General features: G+C 40.6%; 1 protein-coding gene across 14 annotated transcripts in view; it reads left to right on the top strand.

Annotated features, from left to right (window-relative positions):
- ARNT (aryl hydrocarbon receptor nuclear translocator) overlaps positions 1 to 20,394 on the top strand; it is a 64,536-nt gene that overhangs the window by 12,713 nt on the left and 31,429 nt on the right. For 4 of the 14 annotated variants that reach the window (XM_054474545.2, XM_054474641.2, XM_063663624.1 and 1 more), the window contains exons 2-6: positions 2,069 to 2,103; positions 5,011 to 5,122; positions 10,785 to 10,829; positions 15,599 to 15,643; positions 19,455 to 19,499. In XM_054474545.2, coding sequence (XP_054330520.2) covers positions 2,069 to 2,103; positions 5,011 to 5,122; positions 10,785 to 10,829; positions 15,599 to 15,643; positions 19,455 to 19,499 — 282 coding nt within the window. Of the gene's footprint in view, positions 1 to 2,068; positions 2,104 to 5,010; positions 5,123 to 10,750; positions 10,830 to 15,598; positions 15,644 to 19,454; positions 19,500 to 20,394 lie in introns of those variants that run through there. The other 10 variants (XM_054474539.2, XM_054474538.2, XM_054474536.2 and 7 more) reach the window with 4 other exon arrangements.

Genomic DNA, 20,394 nt, shown 5'->3' on the forward strand with positions numbered 1-20,394 from the left:
TTTATTTCCTTCAGTTTCCTCTTCATATTGAGCATCTTCTCTGCAACATAGTATGCCAGGCCTTAATTTAAACCAGGATTATCTTCTCTGAATTTCCCTGGCACTCTTTTTTTTTTTTTTTTTTTTTTTGGAGACAGAGTCTCATTCTGTTGCGCAGGCTGGAGTGCAGTGGCATGATCTTGGCTCACTGCAATCTTTGCCTCCCAGGCGATTCTCATGCCTCATTCTCCCAAGTAGCTGGGATTATAGATGTGCACCACCATACCTCACTAATTTTTGTATTTTTAGTAGAGATGGGATTTTGCCGTGTTAGTCAGGCTGGTCTTGAACTTTACCTTAAGTGATCTACCCACCTCAGCCTCCTAAAGTGCTGGGGTTACAGGCATGAGCCACTGTGCCTGGCCTCCGTGGTAATCTTTTTTTTGAGACAGAATCTTGCTCTGTCACCCAGGCTAGAGTACAGTGGCACGATCTTGGCTCATTGCAACCTCCGCCTTTTGTGTTCAAGCGATTCTTCTGCCCCAGCCTCCCGAGTAGCTGGGACTACAGGTGCGCGCCACCATGCCTGGCTAATTTTTGTATTTTTAGTAGAGACGGAGTTTCACCATATTGGCCAGGCTGGTCTCGAACTCCTGATGTCGTGATCTGCCCGCCTCGGCCTCCCAAAATGCTGGGATTACAGGTTTGACTCCACAGTACTCTTATATCCTATATAAACGTATTACTAAAAGTATGAACTTTTTTTTTTTTTATGGAGGCAGGATCTCACTATGTTGCTCAGGCTAGTTTTGAACTCCTGAGCTCAAGCAATCCTCATGCCTTGGCCTCCCAAAGTGCTGGGATTATAGGCATGAGCCACTGCACTTGGCCCTGAACTTTTTTTTTTAATGGAAAAAGTGTTTTTTCTTAGGAAAGTAACATATGCTTACTATTTCAAATTTATAGGCTGAAATAGAAAAATTAGCAGTAACATAAAAATATACTTAGCCTTAATGTTTGTTAAACTAACAGTGATAATTGTTTTTTACCAAGAAAATGACCACAAATTTGAAGGATTCCCAAAACACAATGCTGTTGGAGATATGGCTAAATTGATGCAGTGGATGAGGCTCTAAATTGATATAACCTCCTTGGCAGGTAATGGGCAATCAGAGTTTTAAATGTGTCTACCCTTAGGCCCAGGGAGTCATTTTCAGAAATAATATGGAAGTGCTGGAACCTGTGCATGAAGATACACAATGATGTTCATTGAAACATTATTTATAATAGTGAAGGTTTGAATGTCATAACTATACATTTATAGTACACAGTACTATGTAACTGTTAAAAAGAATGATCTACGTGTGTATTCATTGCCATAGCAATATATTGTTACGTGGAAGAGAAGAAGTTCAGAATAAGTACATCTGTACTTATGGTGGGGTTATGGCTTGATAAACCCATTGTAAATTGAAAACATCCTAAATCAAAAATACATTTAATACACTTAACCTATTCTTAGCCTAGACTACCTTAAATGTGTGTGGAATACTTACATTAGCCTGCAGTGGGCAAAATAATCTAACTTAAATTCTACTTTATAATAAAGTATTGGATATTATGTAATTTACAGAACACTGTACATTACACTGAAATTGTGATGGTTTCCCACTATCATAAAGGTGAAAAGCCCTACATGGAACCATTCTAAGTCAGGACTGTTTGTATAGTATGACCCTTTTTTTTTGGTAAAAATTACCAAAACCCTGGCCGGGCGTGGTGACTCACGCCTGTAATCAGGCACATACCACATGTATGGCCAATTTTGTTCATTTTTTTTAGAGATAGCGTCTCACTATGTTGCCCAGGGTGGTCTTGAACTTCTGGACTCAAATGATCCTCCTCCCTCGGCCTTTTAAAGTGCTAGCCTTACAGGTGTAAGCCACCATGTTCAGCCCCACAGTTTCTTTATCCATTAACCTGTAGATAGACACTTGGGTTGCCCTCACCCTTGACTATTGTTGAATAGTACTTCTATGAACGTGGGTGTACAAATGTTTCTTTGAGACCCTGCTTTCAATTCTTTCAGGTATATACCCAGAGGTGGAATTGCTGGATCATGTGGTAATTCTATTTTTAATTTAATTTTTTTTTGTGTGATGTTGTCTTGCTGTTTCCCAGCCTGATCTTGGGCTCAGGATTCTCCTGCCTCAGACCCCTGAGTAGCTGGGACTACAGGTGCGCACCACTGCACCCAGCTTTATTTTTAATTTTTGGAGGCATCTCCGTACTGTTTTCTATTGCCGTTACGCCATTTTACATTTCCACTAGCAGTGTATAAGGGTTTTAATTTCTCCACATCCTTGCCAACCCTTTATTTATTTATATATTTTTGGATAATAGTCATCTTAATGAGTAGCAAATACTTTCTCATTGTGGTTTTGATTTGCATTTCCCTAGCAATTGGTTATGTTGAGCACTTTACATGTATTTATTGGCACTTTACATGTATTTATATTATATTATATCTTCTTTGTAGAAATGCTTGTTCAAGTTCTTTGCCCATTTTAAAATTGGGTTTGCTTTTTGTTGAATTGTAGGAGCTCTTTATATATTTTGTTTTATTTTTTATTTGTTTATTTTTTTGAGGCGGAGTCTTTCTCTGTCGCTCAGGCTGGAGTGCAGTGGTGCGATCTTGGTTCACTGCAACCTCCGCCTCCTGGGTTCAATTAATTCTCCCTGCCTCAGCTTCCCAAATAGCTGGGATTACAGGCGCCCACCACCCTGCCTGGCTAATTGTTGTATTTTTAGTAGAGATGGGATTTCACCATGTTGACCAGGCTGGTCTTGAACTCCTGACCTCAGGTGATATGCCCTCCTTGGCCTCCCAAAGTGCTGGGATTACAGGTGTGAGCCACCATGCCTGGCCGCTCTTTATATATTTTGGATATTCTGTGTTGCATATATGATTCGAAAATTTTTTTTTCTGCTGGGCATGGTGGCTCACGCCTGTAATGCTAGCATTTTGGGAGGCTGAGGCGGGCAGATCACTTGAGGTCAGGGGTTAAAGACCAGCCTGGCCAACATGGTGAAACCCCATCTCTAATAAAAATACAAAAATTAGCCAGGCGTGGTGGTGCGTGCCTGTAATCCCAGCTATTTGGGAGGCTGAGGCTCGAGAATCGCTTGAACCTGGGAGTCGGAGGTTGCGGGGAGCCGAGATGGCACCACTGCATTCCAGCCTGGGCGACAGAGTGAGACTCTGTCTCAAAAAAAAAAAAGAAAGAAATTTTTTTTTCTATTCCATGGGTTGCCTTTTCACTCTGTTGGTAGTGTTATTTGATGCACAAAATATTGTACATTATACAGTATGAACTAACAAAAAACAATGAGATGTGTGTAGATAGATATTCATGATGTATATTGAAATGACAAGAGCAAGTTGAAGATCAGGCCTCCATTTTTTACTAAGAAGAAAATACACCTTTTTTTTTTTTTTAAGACAGGATCTTGCTCTGTTGCCCAGGGTGGAGTGCAGTGGTGCAGTCACGACTCACTGCAGCCTCGACCTCCCAGGCTCAAGTGATCCTCCCACATCAACCTCTTGAGTAGCTGGGACTACAGGCATGGGCCACCATGCTCGCTAACTTGTATTTTTTGTACAGATGAGGTTTCACTGTGTTGCAAAGGCTAGTCTTGAACTCCTGGGTTCAAGTGATCTGCCCACCTTGGCCTCCCAAAGCTCTAGGATTACAGGCATCAGCCACTGTGCCCAGCCTGCACCTCTTTTTGATTACAGAGTTAGGTATATATAAACTGAGATTAAAAAATAAGAGAAAATATACTCAGGGCTGGGCTCAGTGGCTCACACCTGTAATTCCAGTACTTTGGGAAGCGGAGGTGGGAGTACTGCTTGAGCTCAGGAGTTTGAGACCAGCCTGGGCCACATAGTGAGACCCTATCTCTACAAAAAAAAAAAAGAAAAAAAAAGAAAAAAAAATCACCGAGGTGTGGTGGTGCCCACTACTTAGGAAGCTGAGACAGAAGGATCACTTGAGCCCGGGAGGTTGAGGCTGCAGTAAGCCATGATCATGCCACTGTACTCCAGCCTGGGCTGGAGAAAATGAGACCCTGTCTTAAAAAAAAAAAAAGTACTCAGCTGTTAGTAATGGTTACTGCTGGGGGATGAGATTGAATTGGAAGGTGAGAGGAGAGGTACGGGTGGGGGGGGGGCAGGAAAGGGAGACAATAATGAGGGACTTTCAGTTTTACTTTACATAATTTTAAGTATTGGAATTTAGGTGATTTTTCCTTTTGGGTTTTTCTGTATTTTCCAATCACAATAAATAAGTTATAAATATTTGTTGCATGAATGAAATGTATAAACCCATTTATGTATGTATTTTTTTAAAATTAGTATATTATTAAGTCTGTACAATATTAGTATATTGTTAAATATGTACAAGCTTTTTAACATGAAGTTTGCAGAATATAGTACTTCTTCCAAACTCTATGACGTGGGGGGAACTGAAGTATGGGGATATCTCATACCAGTGTAAGAATTCAAGAAGAGACCGTGTGTGGTGGCTCATGCCTATAATCCCAGCACTTTGGGAGGCCAAAGCGGGACGATCTCTTGGAGCTAGGCGTTCAAGACCAGCCTGGGCAACATATCAAGACCCCATCTCTTAAAAAAAAAAAAAAAAAATTAACTGGCTGTGGTAGTGCGGGCCTATAGTCCTAGCTATTCCGGAAGCTGAGGTGGGAGGATTGCTTGAGCCCAGGAGTTTGAGGCTGTAGTGAGCTATGATTATACCAGTGCACTCTAGCCCAGGCAACAGAGTGAGACCTGGTCTCAAAAAAAAAAAAAAAAAATCAAGAAGAGCAATCTGGATATGAGCATTTGGGATTTTTAGCAAACTGCTGAGATTTTGTCTATAGCTTGAACCTTTCTTTTAGCTAACTTGATGATACTGATGATAAGCAAGGACCGTCTTTTTAAAAATGTTTACTTCATTATTTTCCTGACAGAAATGACATCAGATGTACCATCACTGGGTCCAGCCATTGCCTCTGGAAACCCTGGACCTGGAATTCAAGGTGGAGGAGCCATTGTCCAGAGGGCTATTAAGCGGCGACCAGGGTGAGTTTGAGTGTAGTGTGTTATGAATATCTCTCCTATAAACCAACTTTAGTTGCTGAATTTATTTAGTTGCTGGACTCACTTTGCTATTCCTGACCATCTCACTTCAGCTTGATTACTTACTACACTACTGTCATATAAGTCTCCTTAGTCCCTGTATTTTTGTTTATGAAGAATTTATGTTTTTATCCAAGTTTCCCGTAAGCAGTTCTTTTTTTAAGCCAAAATTTCTGTAAGGTAAAGGACTGTGGCTAAGCCCAGAGATTTTACTATGCCTGAGAAAACTGTTTGCTGCTTTCATTAAGCTTTGTTTCTGTTTTCCCAGAATCATTTTGGTAGGCTGCTTTTCTGAATTTAGAGAATGCTGAGCTCTAGAATAGCTGTCTTCTAAGTTATTGGTATGTTGCTTGGTTTGAAATGCAGAGTCCATTCAGCTCCAAAAGTATTATTTAATTCCTAATTAGTGTTTTGGCATTGTGCTGATTCCAGGTAGGATACAAAGATGAATAAGACACAGTCCTTGTTTCTAAGTTGGTTGTGTTCTGATAGAAATAATTATTATACACATGAATATATGATAGAATATGCCTAGTTTTGTTAGGAACAAATTTGGTACTATGTTTTTCTGTGTATGGAAATATACATTTGTTGGTAAAGACTGAGAAAAGCTTCAGAAAGGAGGTTGCCTTAGAGGGGCCTGGAAGAATGGGCACTATTTTATTTACTTTTTGGTATTAAATTTTCCTTTTTCCTTCTTTTTCTTTTTAAAAATTGTGCGGCTAATTATAACCAGTCTTTAAGTTTTGTCCCACCAATAGTAATGGAAGAGTGATGCCTGGGTTCAGTGGTAACATGAGTAACATATTAAGACTTGCTGTATGTTCAGTAGCTTTACAGATTTTAACCATTTGCTGAAGCATAAGCTAAATAAGTAACTTTCTAAGATTGCAAAGCTAGTAAGTGTCAGATATAGGATATGAACCTTGGGGGTTTAGCTTTGTAGCTTACTCTTTAAACACTGTGTTATGGTTATGTACAGCAACAAACAAAAGTATTATCAAAATTAGGGCATCACTTGAGAAAGTCATAGTATATTTAAAATGGAATGCTATGTAGTTATAATTGACAAATATGTTTCAGTGTAGAAAAATGTTCACAATCTATTAAGAAAGGTTACAGTATTATAGTATTTCACTGTCAAAAGATATGTATAACATGTACATAGGAAAAAACTGAAAGAATATATACCAGATTTCTGGGTAATAGTATTATGAGTGGCTTATGGTTTCTTTTGTTTTTGATTTTTCAGATTTTCTGAAATGAACATGTATGATTGGTAATCAGAAAAATATATTAAAGGAAGTCTTTAAAAATTTTCTTTTTGGTTTTTTTAGAGACAGGGTCTTGCACCCTGGCTGGAGTGCAGAGGCACAATCATGGCCCACTGCAGCCTCAAACTCCTGCTCAAGCAGTCCTCCTGCCTTGGCCTCCCAAAGTACTGGGATTACAGGCGTGAGCCACTTCACCTGTCCTAAAAGAAGTCTTTTAATATTTCTTTTATTTTTATTTATTTATTTATTTTCGAGGCAGAGTCTTGCTCTGTTGCCAGGCTGGAGTGCAGTGGTGTGATCTCGGCTCACTGCAGTCTTCACCTCTCTGGTTCAAGGGATTCTCCTGCCTCAGCCTCCCAAGCAGCTGGGACTACAGGCGTGCGCCACCACGCCCAGCTAATTTTTGTATTTTTAGTAGAGATGGGATTTCACCACATTGGCCAGGCTGGTCTCGAACTCCTGACCTCAGGTGATATGCCCACCTTGGCCTCAGTGCTGGGATTACAGGCATGAGCCACCATGCCCGGCCTAATATTTCTTTTATTTATTTATTTTATTTTTTATTTTTTTGAGACGGAGTCTCGCTCTGTCGCCCAGGCTGGAGTGCAGTGGTGCGATCTCAGCTCACTGTAACCTCCGCCTCCCGGGTTCATGCCATTCTCCTGTTTCAGCATCCCGAGTAGCTGGGACTACAGGCGCCCGCCACAATGCCCGACTAATTTTTTTTTAGTTTTAGTAGAGACGGGGTTTCACGGTGTTAGCCAGGATGGTCTCGGCTTCCTGACCTCGTGATCCACCCTCCTCGGCCTCCTGAAGTGCTGGGATTACAGGCATGAGCCACTGCGCCCGGCCCATATTTCTTTTAAAGAAAGATTGGAAAATACAGAAAATTAGAAAGAACAATAAAAAGGCCAAAATCTACTACCATGTTTTTTAGTGCATGTCCTTCAGTCTTTATATGTAAATTGTTTTTAATAGTTATGTAATTATATAGTTTTACATGGCCTGGTCTTTTCACCTTATATAAATAATAAGCAATACACACGCACACACACATTTTGGCACCTTATATAAATAATAAGCAATACACACACACACACACACACACACACACACCCCCCTGGTCTTTTCACCTTACATAAATAATAAGCAATACACACGCACACACACATTTTGGCACCTTATATAAATAATAAGCAATACACACACACACACACACACACACACACACACATATTTTGGAGACAGAGTCTTGCTCTGTTGCCCAGGCTGAAGTACAGTGGCACGATCATGGCTCATTGTAGCCTCAACTTCCTGGGCCCAAGCAATCCTCCTACTTCAGTTCTCTGAGTAGCTGGGACCACAGGCGCATGCCATATACCTGGCTAACTTTTTTTTTTTTTTTTTTTTTAAGACGGGGTCTCACTACGTTGCCCAGGCTGGTCTAAAACTCCTAGGCTCAAGCAGCCCTCCCATCTCGACGTCCTAAAGTGTTGGGATTACAGACATGACCTACTGTACCCAGCCCTTTAAAAAAATATTGTTACATATTCTATATAAACATAATTTTTTTTTTTTGAGACGGAGTCTCGCTTTGTTGCCCAGGCTGGAGTGCGGTGATGCGATCTTGGCTCACTGCAAGCTCCGCCTCCTGGGTTGACACTATTCTCCTGCCTCAGCCTCCCGAGTAACTGGGACTACAGGCGTCTGCCACCACGTCTGGCTAATTTTTTTTTTTTTTTTTGTATTTTTAGTAGAGATGGGGTTTCACCATATTAGCCAGGATGATCTCAATCTCCTGACTTCGTGATCTGCCTGCCTTGGCTTCTCAAAGTGCTGGGATTACAGGCATGAGCCACTGCGCACAGCCATAAACATAATTTTTAATGGTTGCATGAAAGGATGTACTTAACTTCCTGTTTTGGGACATCTAAATTGTTTTGAAGATTTTGCTGTTACATATGATGCTGCAAAGAACTTCTTTGTACCTAAACTTTTTTTTTCCTATTTCATATTATTTCTTTAGATTCTTAGAAATGGAGTTATTGGGCTGAGCACGGAGGCTCATGCCTGTAGTGCCAGCACTTTGAGAGGCTGAGGTAGGAGGATTACTTGAGCCCAGGAATTCAAGACCAGCCTGGGAAAAATGGCGAGATTTTTTTTTCTTTGACTTAGCAATTATCTTTCTTTTCCTTCCTTCCTTCATTTTTTTTCTTTGACTTAGCAATTACCTTTCCCTCCCTCCTTCCCTCTCTTTCCCCTTCCCTTTTTTTTTTTTTTTTGAGATGTTTCGCTCTTGTCACCTTGGCTGGAGTGCAGTGGTGCCATTTTGGTTCACTGCAACCTCTGCCTCCCAGGTTCAAGCGATTCTCATGCCTCAGCCTCCCGAGTAGCTGGGATTACAGGTGCCCACCACCATGCCCAGCTAATTTTTGTATTTTTAGTAGAGACGAGGTTTCATCATGTTGACCGGGCTGGTCTTGAACTCCTGACCTTAAGTGATCTGCCTGCCTCAGCTTCCCAAAGTGCTGGGATTGCAGATGTGAGCCACAGTGGCTGGCCCCTTTTCTTTTTTGAGATGGGGTCTTGCTGTGTCACTCAGGTTGGAGTGCAGTGGCCCAATCTCAGCTCACTGCAGCCTTGACCTCCCAGGCTCAAGGCCTGCAGCCCCTCCTGCCCCCCCAACCCAAGTAGCTGGGACTACACGTGCACCACCATGCCTGGTTAGTTTTTTGTATGTTTTGTAGAGACAGGATTTCACCATGTTGCCCAGGCTGGTCTTAAACTCCTGAGTTCAAGCAGTCTGCTTGCCTTGGCCTCCCAAAGTGCTGGGACTACAGGTGTGAGCAACCATGCCCAGCTGAGATTTTTTAAAATAAAAAAATTTAGTTGAGTGCAGTGGTGTGCTCCTATAGTTCCAGCTAGTTGGGAGGCCAAGATGGGAGGATCCCTTGAGCCCAGGAGCTCAAGGTGGCAGTGAGCTATGATCATGCCACTGTACTCTAGCCTGAGCAACAGAGTGAGAGCTTGTCTCTTAAAAAGAAAGAAAGAAAGAGAGAGAGAGAAAGAAAGAATTTGAGTTACTGGGTAGATGGATAGGATTTTACAGGTGATCAGATTAGGGGATTCAGGAAGGAGGAAGAGGAGCAAACACTTTCAGGATTGATGCTGTATGTGTACTTCAAATGCGACCCATCTAGAGGCCCATAATATCAAGGTATCCCAATAGTAGAAGTAAAAAGAGTGATCACTAGGTTAAGGTGGTAACATGAGCAATATTTTAGTTCAATAGTGTACAGAGATTACAAGGGGATCAGCCTATTTTATTATTTATAATCTTTCCTAATCTCCTTAAATGAAATTCACTTCTTCTTTCCCTGAATGTCTGTAGCATGTTGATTGTACCCCTTATGTGACACTTTCCTATTCTCACTTGTTTTATATTTGTATTTCTCTAGGTGAAGAGCCCCTTGAGGGCAAGGTTCTTGTTTTTACCTCACCTAGCACAGTGTCTTGAATAAAGTATATATTACATGTTTATTAGATCAATGAAGGAAAGAAACATTATCTAACAATCTTCGTAGGTATTAAGTCACTCCTTTATGTAAGATCACTGCTTTGAAAGATGTTTCAGAAATTTGGTAACATGGCTTAGAGCAGACTATAGAAATGAAACATGGACCTGAATTATTTATGTTAATTTTTTCTTATTTTTTCTGAGTGGATTCCTGCTCCCTTTACAGAGGTTGTAGTCTGATTGAAAACTGGCAAAGATTGACTGCTACTCTAGGAAAGTGTTGAGGTAGCAGAAGGTACTTTTTTTTTTCTATTGCCCAGTTTTGTACTTTTTTTTTTTGAGACGGAGTCTTGCAGTTGTCGCCCGGGCTTGAGTGCAATGGCGTGATCTTGGCTCACTGAAACCTCCACCTCCCGGGTTCCAGCAATTCTCCTGCCTCAGCCTCCTGAGTAGCTGAGATTACAGGCGCCCGCCACCATGCCCAGCTAATTTTTGTATTTTTAGTAGGGACGAGGTTTCAGCATGTTGGCCAGGCTGGTCTTGAACTCCTGACCTCAGGTGATCCACCCACCTCAGCCTTCGAAAGTGCTGGAATTACAGGTGTGAGCCACCACTCCTGGCCCCAGTTTTGTACTTCTTTGCCTAGTTTGGGACTATGAAGAAGAGGAAATGTAGCTTTGTTTGACTTCTGCCACTTCCTCTTTTCATTCTTCCATTTGGGTGGGTGTTCCGGTAGCTTGTGTTGAGAAATTTTAACTTCTTAATGTTTTGTATTATCAGCAGGCTTAAAGTATTTATTGTTGGCTTTCCTCAGGCTGGATTTTGATGATGATGGAGAAGGGAACAGTAAATTTTTGAGGTAAGTGACTGAAAAACTTTCCTTAGTGTCTGATATTAAAAATTAGTTTATGATCTTTATACTTCTGACTTGTAAATTTTTGTCCTTAGGTCTAAGGAGAGTACTTCATCCTAAAACTATAAATATTCATATATCTCAGAAAATTTTTAAGCATTCCATTAATATCTCTAGAGAAAGGACCTCAGTGAGGAGAGGACAGCATTTACAAACCCTCTGTATCAGTTCTCTACTACTTCATAGCCTAAAAAGAACAACAGTTTGTTATTTCTCAATTCTGTGGATTGACTGCATGTTTATTCTGCTTATTTCACCTAGACTCACTCATAAGACTGCATTCTTAGCTGGTCAGCTGAGAACTGGACTCAGCTGGGATGGCTGGGTATTTCTGTCTATGTGGTTTTTTTATCCTCAAGGAAGCCAGACTGAATTTTTTCATGTGGTGATGGCTACAATCTACAGCACAAATCCCAGTGTGCAAGTGCTTATCAAACCTCTGCTTATATGACATTTGCTTATGTCCCATTGGCCAAAGCAAGTCATATGTTCCAGTTGTGAGTGTGTGAGGGGGTTATACAAGGGAGTACATACTGAGAGGTGTAATTCGTTGGTTGAGGTGTCATTAATCTGTGACTTTGTCATACCCTCTGACACCTGTTGACTCCTCTTATAGGTAGCAGGAATTGGAATTTGTATTTTTTATTTTTGTTTTTTTTTGAGATGGAGTCTCGCTCTGTCGCCAGGAGTGCAGTGGCGCGATCTCGGCTCACTGCAACCTCTGCCTCCTGGGTTCTAGCGATTCTCCTGCCTCAGCCTCCCGAGTAGCCGGGACTACAGGTGCGTGCCATCATGCCCAGCTAATTTTTGTATTTTTAGAAGAAACAGGGTTTCACCATGTTGGGCAGGATGGTCTCGATCTCTTGACCTCGTGATCCACCCTCCTCGGCCTCCCAAAGTGCTGGGATTACAGGTGTGAGGAATTTGTATTTTTGAGTAGTTAATATTCTGGAGCTTTTCAAATGGACTATTTATTTGTTTGTTTTTTTGAGACAGAGTCTTCCTCTGTCGCCCAGGCTGGAGTGCAGTGGTGCAATCTTGACTCACTACAACTTCTGCCTTCCAGGTTCAAGCGATTCTCGTGCCTCAGCCTCCTGAGTAGCTGGGACTACCACACCTGGCTAATTTTTGTATTTTTAGTAGAGACGGGGTTTCACCATATTAGCCAGGCTGGTCTTGAACTCTTGGCCTTAAGTGGTCCACCCGCCTCAGCTTCCCAAAGTGCTGGGGTTATAGGCATGAGCCACCATGTCCGGCGTATTTTCTTCTTATTTTTTTGAGACAGGGTCTTACTCTGTCACCCAGACTGGAGTGCAGTGGCGTAGTCTTGGCTCACTACAGCCTCAACCTCCAGGGCTCAAGCGATCCTCCCAACCTCAGTCTCCCAAGTAGCTGGGTCTGCAGGTGTGAGCCATAATACCTGGCTGATTTTAAATTTATGTTGCCCAGGCTGGTCTTAAACTCCTGTGCTCAAGCAATCCTCCCACCCTGGCCTTCCAGAGTGTTGGGATTACAGACATGACCCACTGTTCCCGGCCTGAAAATGGACTTTTTAATATATTGATGAAGGAGTTCTTTCAGAAAAAGGGGATATTCTTGCTGAAGACCAATTGCTTGTCTTGTTTTCAAGTAAGAAAAACAGTAAGACTCGAAAGGAAGATAACTTTGACTGCAACCTGCTTTTCTTTCCAGAGTTGAAAATATTACCCAGGTAGTCTGTACGTTGCTGAGTAACAGACAATTTGATAAAGGAGCCCAATGAAAAAAAATGATTTGATTGTGTGGGTGCCCAGATTTAATATCATTTATTTATTTTCTTTCTTTTTTTTTGAGACTGATTTTCACTCTTGTTGCCCAGGCTGGAGTGCAATGGCATGATCTTGGCTCACCGCAACCTCTGCCTCCCGGGTTCAAGCGATTCTCCTGCCTCAGCCTCCCGAGTAGCTGGGATTAGAGGCATGCACCACCATGCCCGGCTAATTTTGTATTTTTAGTAGAGATGGGGTTTCTCCATGTTGGTCAGGCTGGTCTCGAACTGCCGACCTCAGGTGATCCGCCCACCTCGGCCTCCCAAAGTGCTGAGATTATAGGCATGAGCCACCGCGCCTGGCCCATTTCTTTTTCTTATTTGTTTGTTTCGTTAACTAAGTTTTTTCTTTAATTGGGAAAGTAATATAAGTGTATTTTATTACAGAAATTTCAGGCTGGGCCTAGTGGCTTACACCTGTAATCCCAGCACTTTAGGAGGCTGAGGTGGGTGGATCGCTTAAGCTCTGGAATTCAGGACCAGTCTGGGCAACATGGCAAAACTCCATCTGTACAAAAAATATTACGAAAATTAGCTGGATATGCTGGTGTGTGCCTGTAGTCTCAGCTACTCGGGAAGCTGAGGTGGGAGGGTGGCTTGAGTCCTGGAAGCAGAGATTGCAGTGAGCCGAGGTTGTGCCACTGCTCTCCAACCTGGGCGACCTTGCCTCAAAAAAGAAAAACAACAAAATTTCAAACAGTACAGAGGTATATATAGTGAAAGCACATCTTCGTTTCACTTTGGACCTTCAGAACTCCTTTTTTTTTTTGAGATGGAGTCTCGCTCTTGACCAGGTTGGAGTGCAGTGGTTCGATTTCTGCTCATTGCAACCTCCGCCTCCTGAGTTCAAGCTATTCTCCTGCCTCAGCCTCCTGAGTAGCTGGGATTACAGGTGCCTGCCACCATGCCCAGCTAATTTTTGTACTTTTAGTAGCGACAAGGTTTTGCCATGTTGGCCAGGCTGGTCTCAAACTCCTGATCCCCCCGGCTCAGCCTCCCAAAGTGCTGGGATTACAAGTGTGGGCCACTGCGCCCAGCCTGGACCTTCAAAACTCTTCAGACGACTACAGTTTCCAGTTTGTTGAGTATCCTTCCAAAAATAGTGTATATACAATTGTATATAAATGTGTATGTGTGAGCATACACACACTTATCTCCTCAGTTTTTTTTACACAAAGGATGTCCATATTGTAAATTGCTTGCCATTTTTTAGTTTTATAATGCTTCATACAGTTAATAGCATCTATCTTTTTTTATAGTAACATTTAAAGTTAAGGCTCATATTTCTGGCTACTGACTAGATGAACTTTGCCAAATACTCTTGAAAACAACAACCGTGACTTGGCCATCATAAAGAAATAGTTGCAAGTGGAAGTATAATTCTCTAAGAGGTCTCTTGAGACTTAATGAGTCTCAATAAATGTGAAGAAGGGAAGAGATTTCAATTTCTGGAGAAGATAGACTTTTTCAAACAGCTTTATTGAGAATTCCTCCTATTGAGAATACTGAATTATAATGATATATGCTATTAGTGGAACTTCACTGTGTGTATGAAAGATGTGAGGGTAACCACTAGTCTTTTTTTATACCCATGAATTAGCTCTAACCCTGAGTCATTGCTTCCACAAAATCCAGTAGTCACAACTACATGCAGATCCAAAGAGAGGTTCGTTTGTCCTTTTCCTAACCATAAAAAAAGACTATCATAGTTTATCTTACCAAGTCGGGTTGTTGTGCCTGAGAAAAGCACTGCCAAATTCCCTTTCCCCTTCTTTTTTTTTTTTTTTTTGAGACAGAGTCTCGCTCTGTCACCACGAATGCAGTGGCGTGATCTTGGCTCACTGCAACCTCCGCCTCCCAGGTTCGAGTGATTCTGCTGCCTCAGCCTCCCAAGTAGCTGGGACTACAAGTGCGTGCCACCACGCCCAGCTAATTTTTGTATTTTTAGTAGAGACGGGGTTTCACCATGTTGTCCAGGGTGGTCTGGATCTTTTGACCTCGTGATCCGCCCAGCCTTGGCCTCCCAAAGTGCTGGGATTACAGGCGTGAGCCACTGCGCCCAACCTCCCCCTTCTTTTTTCTGGGTATATATATACAAAATAATCGAAGGCAGAATCTTGAAGAGATATTTGCACACTCATGTTTATTGGCCCATTTTGTGCAATAGATAAGAGGTCGAAGTAACTGAAATGTCCACTGACAGATGAATGGATACAGAAAATGTAGTATGTACATACAAGGGAATATTATTCAGCCTTAAAAAGAAAGAACCTGTCATATGCTGCAAGATGGATGAACCTTAAGGACATTATACTAAAAGAATAAGCCAATAACAAAAAGACAATTACTGTATGATTCCACTTACATGAGGTATCTACAAGTAGTCAAATTCATAGACACAGAAAGTAAAATGGTGGTTGCTAGGGGTTAGGGTGAAGGAGAAATGAGAAAATGGTGTTTAATGAGTATAGAGTTTCAGTTTTGCAGGATGAAAAAGTTCTAGATATCTGTTGCACAACAATGTGAATATGGTTAACACTACTCAACTGTACACTTAAAAATGGTGTATGGTAAATTTTATGTGTTTTTTACCAGAATTAAAAAAAAAAACAAAACTAACCCCTTACTTTAGAATTGTGCTGACAGGCCAGTCAGCTGTGTTATCATTAGATCATCATCTTTTTTTGGTATGTCTGGTAAGGGTAATGGAAATACCAGAAACCTGACAAATAATAGTTGTGGGTCTTTTAAGTTCTATGGGGTGCTGCTGTTATTTCTATCACTTAGTGATGCTTTTCCACTGGCTTTTTTTCTATTGAATATTTTCACCCCTTTCTAGTTTACTTTTCAGTGTGAAATAGATGTAACAAGCGTAATGCTTTGAAACAATCCTTTTTCTCTCCTTCAGGTGTGATGAAGATCAGATATCTAACGATAAGGAGCGGTTTGCCAGGTAATATAGTAGTAGGTAATATATAATATGATCCATGTTGTAGAACCAAACAATCCTAGCATATTGACTTTTAATTTTTTCTGGATGAGACTGAATTTCTCTGTTCAATATCTTTCCTATTTGGAAGTATGTGAAACTTAGTATAACTATCATTTATGTTCAGGTGACATGGCTTCAAACTGGCAGTATATTTTATACAGTGTTTTTCTGTGTATGTGATAACTAAAGCAATGCCCTTGCAAGGTTTCCATAGGAGTACAAATTATGGATTTTTTGTTTGCATTTATTATTAAATGGATCTACAAAAATAGGAATACAGATAATGGTTCTGTTATTTTATTTAATTAATTTATTTATTTTGAGACAGAGTCTTGCTCTGTTGCCCAGGCTGGAGTGCAATGGCACCATCTCGGCTCACTGCAACCTTCACCTCCTGGATTCAAGCAATTCTCCTGCCTCAGCCTCCTGAGTAGCTGGGATTATAGGCCCCTGCCACCACGCCCAGCTAATTTTTGTATTTTTAGTACAGATGGGATTTCACCATGTTGGTCAGGGTGGTCTTGAACTCCTGACCTTGTGATCTGCCCGCCTCGGCCTCCCAAAGTGCTGGGATTACAGGTGTGAGCCACCGCACCCGGCCTATTTTATTTTTTTGAGACAGAGTCTCACTCCGTCGCCCATACCGTAGTACAGTGGTGTAATCTCGGCTCGCTGTAACCTCTGCCTCCTGGGTTCAAGCTGTTCTTCCGCCTCAGCCTCCCGAGTAGCTGGGAATACGGGCATGTGCCCCCATGCCTGGCTAATTTTTGTAATAATTTTTTTTAGCAGAGATGGGGTTTCACCATGTTGGCCAGGCTTGTCTCAAACTCCTCACCTCAAGCGATTCACCCACCTCAGCCTCCCAAAGTGCTGGGATTACAGGTGTGAGCTACTGTGCCCGGCCTATTATTTTATTTTAATATATGTATATTTTTTAGAGACATTGTTTTCACTGTGTTTCCCAGGTTGGAGTACAGTGGCTGATCATAGCTCACTGCAGCCTCAAACTCTGGGGTTTCAGTGATCCTCCTACCTCAGCTTCCCAAATATTGGGATTATATGCATAGCCACCATGCCTGGTTGGTCCTGTTCTTTTAAAAATGACAGTAAGAGGCCGGGAGTGGTGGCGTATGCGTGTAATTCCAGCACTTTGGGAGGCAGAGGCAGGTGGATCACTTGAGGTCAGGAGTTCAAAACCAGCCTGGCCAACATGGTGAAACCCCATCTCTACTAAAAATATAAAAATTAGCCGGGCGTCATGGTGGGCACTCATAATCCCAGCTACTCTAGAGGCTGAGGCATGAGAATTGCGTGAGCCCGGGAGGTGGAGGTTGCAGTGAGCAGAGATGGCACCATTGCACTCCAGCCTGGGTGACAGCAAGACTTTGTATCGGAAAAAAAAAAAAAATGACAGTAAGGAAACAGTTTTTGTGACAAGTAGAGTTTTGATTGAGAAAAATTTGTTTAAATTACCTATCAAGATGATGAAATATACTGTTTTTATTCTTAACTCAAATGTCAGTTTTCTTTTTAGAAAGTTTTTATTAAATATTAGGCAATAAATTTTTTTTTTAAAAATTAAGTTTGTAGCTACCTCAGAAAGATGAATAATTCATTATTTCAAAATCCAGTGATTAACTGAGCACTTAGCTCTTAGTATTTGTTCGTTGCTGATGCTCCTGGTCTCAGGAACATACTTTGAGAACCATTGATGTAGAGAGATTAGAAATATCAGGGGAAGTAGTTAAAAACTATTCTGGAGTGGTGAGATGCAATTTCAGGCTTTGAATTAGAGGATATTATATAAAATACATTGTAGGGATATTTCTCTGGTAGCAGTTATAGAATTGATTAAAGGGATGGGCTGTTGGACTATAGGGAGGTAGATAGGAAGCTGTTGAAATAAGACAGCTATAAAATCATGAAGGCCTGGGCTAGAGTGGCAGTGGCAACAGGAAAGGAGTGAAGTTAAGAGGTTTTTGAAGAATAATTTGCTTGTCGAAGCTAATTGAAGTAAATATTTGTAAAGTCTTTAGGATGTGAACCATCTCTAAAATGAGAAGTTAATTATAGATATTTGGAGGATAGTTTTTCAAGCTTCATTAAAAAGTCAGGCCATCAGTTATTATTGGCAGTACAGGTTCACAGTATCTTGATGAAATTTCAAAAAGCCATGAAAACATAGCATGAATGATTTTGGTTTTTATTTGTCCTGCTTAATGTGCATATATTTCATTCAGAAATACTGAGGTGGATAAGGGATTGTGAATCTGTAGTAGTAGGAGTAGTAGAAATAGGAATTTTAGATGCTTAACTTTTTTTTAAATAACAATTCATTCGTATGATTTGTTAAGGTAGCGCACCTCACATATCCTCCTTGGGAATTCAATAGAGGGTCTTAAAAGCTGAAAACTTTTTGAAAAACTTTTGGGATTATATGCATAGCCACCATGTCTGGTTAGTCCTGTTCTTTTAAAAATGACAGTAAGAGGCCGGGAGTGGTGGCTTATGCCTGTAATTCCAGCACTTTGGGAGGCAGAGGCAAAAGTTGCTCAACTTTTTGAAAAAAAAAGAAGTTTGTAGTTTGTTAAGGAGCTATCTAGAAGAAATAACCCAAGGAATGTAAAACTCTAAACTGCTGAATATCACTCAGTTCTCCTTCTCTTGTCATCAGAATATATGCGTAAATTTTTACATTCTTCTTCATTGTTACTGTGTTATTTTCTGCCTATTGACCATTTTATAAAAACTTTCCCATATATTGATAAGGTTATTGTATTTTTTAATACATTATTTAATTCATTTTTAATAGCTAAATAATCTTTTAGCTTGTTAACCTGTCATACTTAGACATTTTATTCAGGGCCTCTTTATCTATATAAATATATTTAAAATGGAATTGACATGTTCCTGACACAATGGCCTGCCAACACCTTGCTATTTCCTCAGTTGCCACCCATCATTACAGTATCTCAGTTTTCTGGAAAAATTTAGTGATGGTTCTTTGTATCCTTCTCCATGGAGAGGGAATTGTTACTTTTGATCCATTCCTGTGTGGCTGTACTGCAGAGAAATGGCAAAAGGACTGAATCAAAGTTAATAATTATTTTAGGAACAAATCAATAATAGAAGATATGCCAGAAACCTACCTCTTAGAGTTATTTATATAATTTCTCCAGTGAAATCTGGTTGGTTATTTTGTCATTGTGTGGCACGTGCGTGTGTTGTTTGTGTGAGAGGGAGAGAGATTATATTTGTGATCACTTGTTTGATAGTATCATCTTTAATTTACTCTGTCTTTAATTTTTTCATTATAGAATAGCACATGTGGATATCATTTTCTTTCCAGATTGGGAGCAGTGCATGAAAATGGTATTCCTGAATTCCCTTGGTTGGTTCTTGTTCAGACTCTATATCTTTGGTCCCTACAGAGATCGATTGGCAAAATGCTTTCTGTGTTTAGATCATGTTAATTTACTATATATTGGCTTTGCTTTTATGTTGACCTTTATCTTGTAAGTTACTTTTTCTTTATCCTAACAGATGGCTTTGTAGAGTTACAGGCAAGGTTCCTGCCTATAATTCCATTTCCCTCCTCTCTTCTCTGCATCTGTTTAGTTCTATATCCTTTTCTCTCTTCTTTCTCCTTTTCTTTTTTTTTTCTCCCTCCATTTCCTCTCCCTCCCTCCTTCCTTTTTTCCCTTCCTCCCTCCCCCCTTCCTTCCTTCTTTTTTATTTTAATTTTAGCTTAGTTCATTAATTCTATTTTTAGGTCGGATGATGAGCAGAGTTCTGCGGATAAAGAGAGACTTGCCAGGTAGGAGAACAGTGTCTCTTAGCATGATGAAGCAGATGATGCTGCTTTTTCTATCCTTTTTCTTACTCTATCTTTTCTTCCCCTTTCTCTTTGTATTTTTCCTTATCTGTGGCAAGAGAGGACAAGATTTTTTAGAAGTTTGAGTGTAACAGGAACTTTGGCTTCCCCCATCAGAAAGTGGGTGAGTTGAGGGAACTTTGCTTAGGGATTTAAGAAATTGCTATTAGTTTTAAGTTTTTTTTCTTTTTCTCTTTATGTCAGTACTAAGTTTCACACAACAAAAAGCTCTTAGAAGTAATGTAACTGTGCCAGTTGGTGCTTTAACAGGGAAATACTCTTTTTATCAGAAAACCAATAAATATATCTGTATTTGTGATTAGTTCCCAGTATTTAGGCCTCAGCATTTACTCCGCACCTCTAGGAAACTCACACCTATTTTCCTATGAAGACTCACAGCCTAGATTATTCTCACAACAGAACTAGTGTTCCTTTGGTGACCGAATCCTTTCTTGCGGTAGTTTTCTAGAAAAGTTTTAGTTTCCTTGATGTGGCTATTTAAAAGACCAGGTTTCTGTACTTACGTGTCAGAAATCTGTCAGATACCAGGAAGATGAGGGCTTTATGTTTGAGAATAGAATTTTATGTCTTAGGCAAAGTGTAACTAAATATGGGCCTATGTGGTAAGACCCTTTTTGCCATTTAGAAAGGAGACTCTAGAATTCTCTTTGGAGACTGTTGTTTGTAATGTAGAAATACTGCAGAAGAAATATGCACAGACTTTTCTGTTTTCTAGTATCTGTGATTTGGGGGTGACTTAGGAAATAGATCATTGATGCCAATACCCATTTTTACTATATTCCCCCTTTTTTCTACTATTTCCTCTTTAATCTGGGTC

Source organism: Pongo pygmaeus, chromosome 1 (assembly GCF_028885625.2).
Source record: "Pongo pygmaeus isolate AG05252 chromosome 1, NHGRI_mPonPyg2-v2.0_pri, whole genome shotgun sequence".
Classification (NCBI taxonomy): domain Eukaryota; kingdom Metazoa; phylum Chordata; class Mammalia; order Primates; family Hominidae; genus Pongo; species Pongo pygmaeus.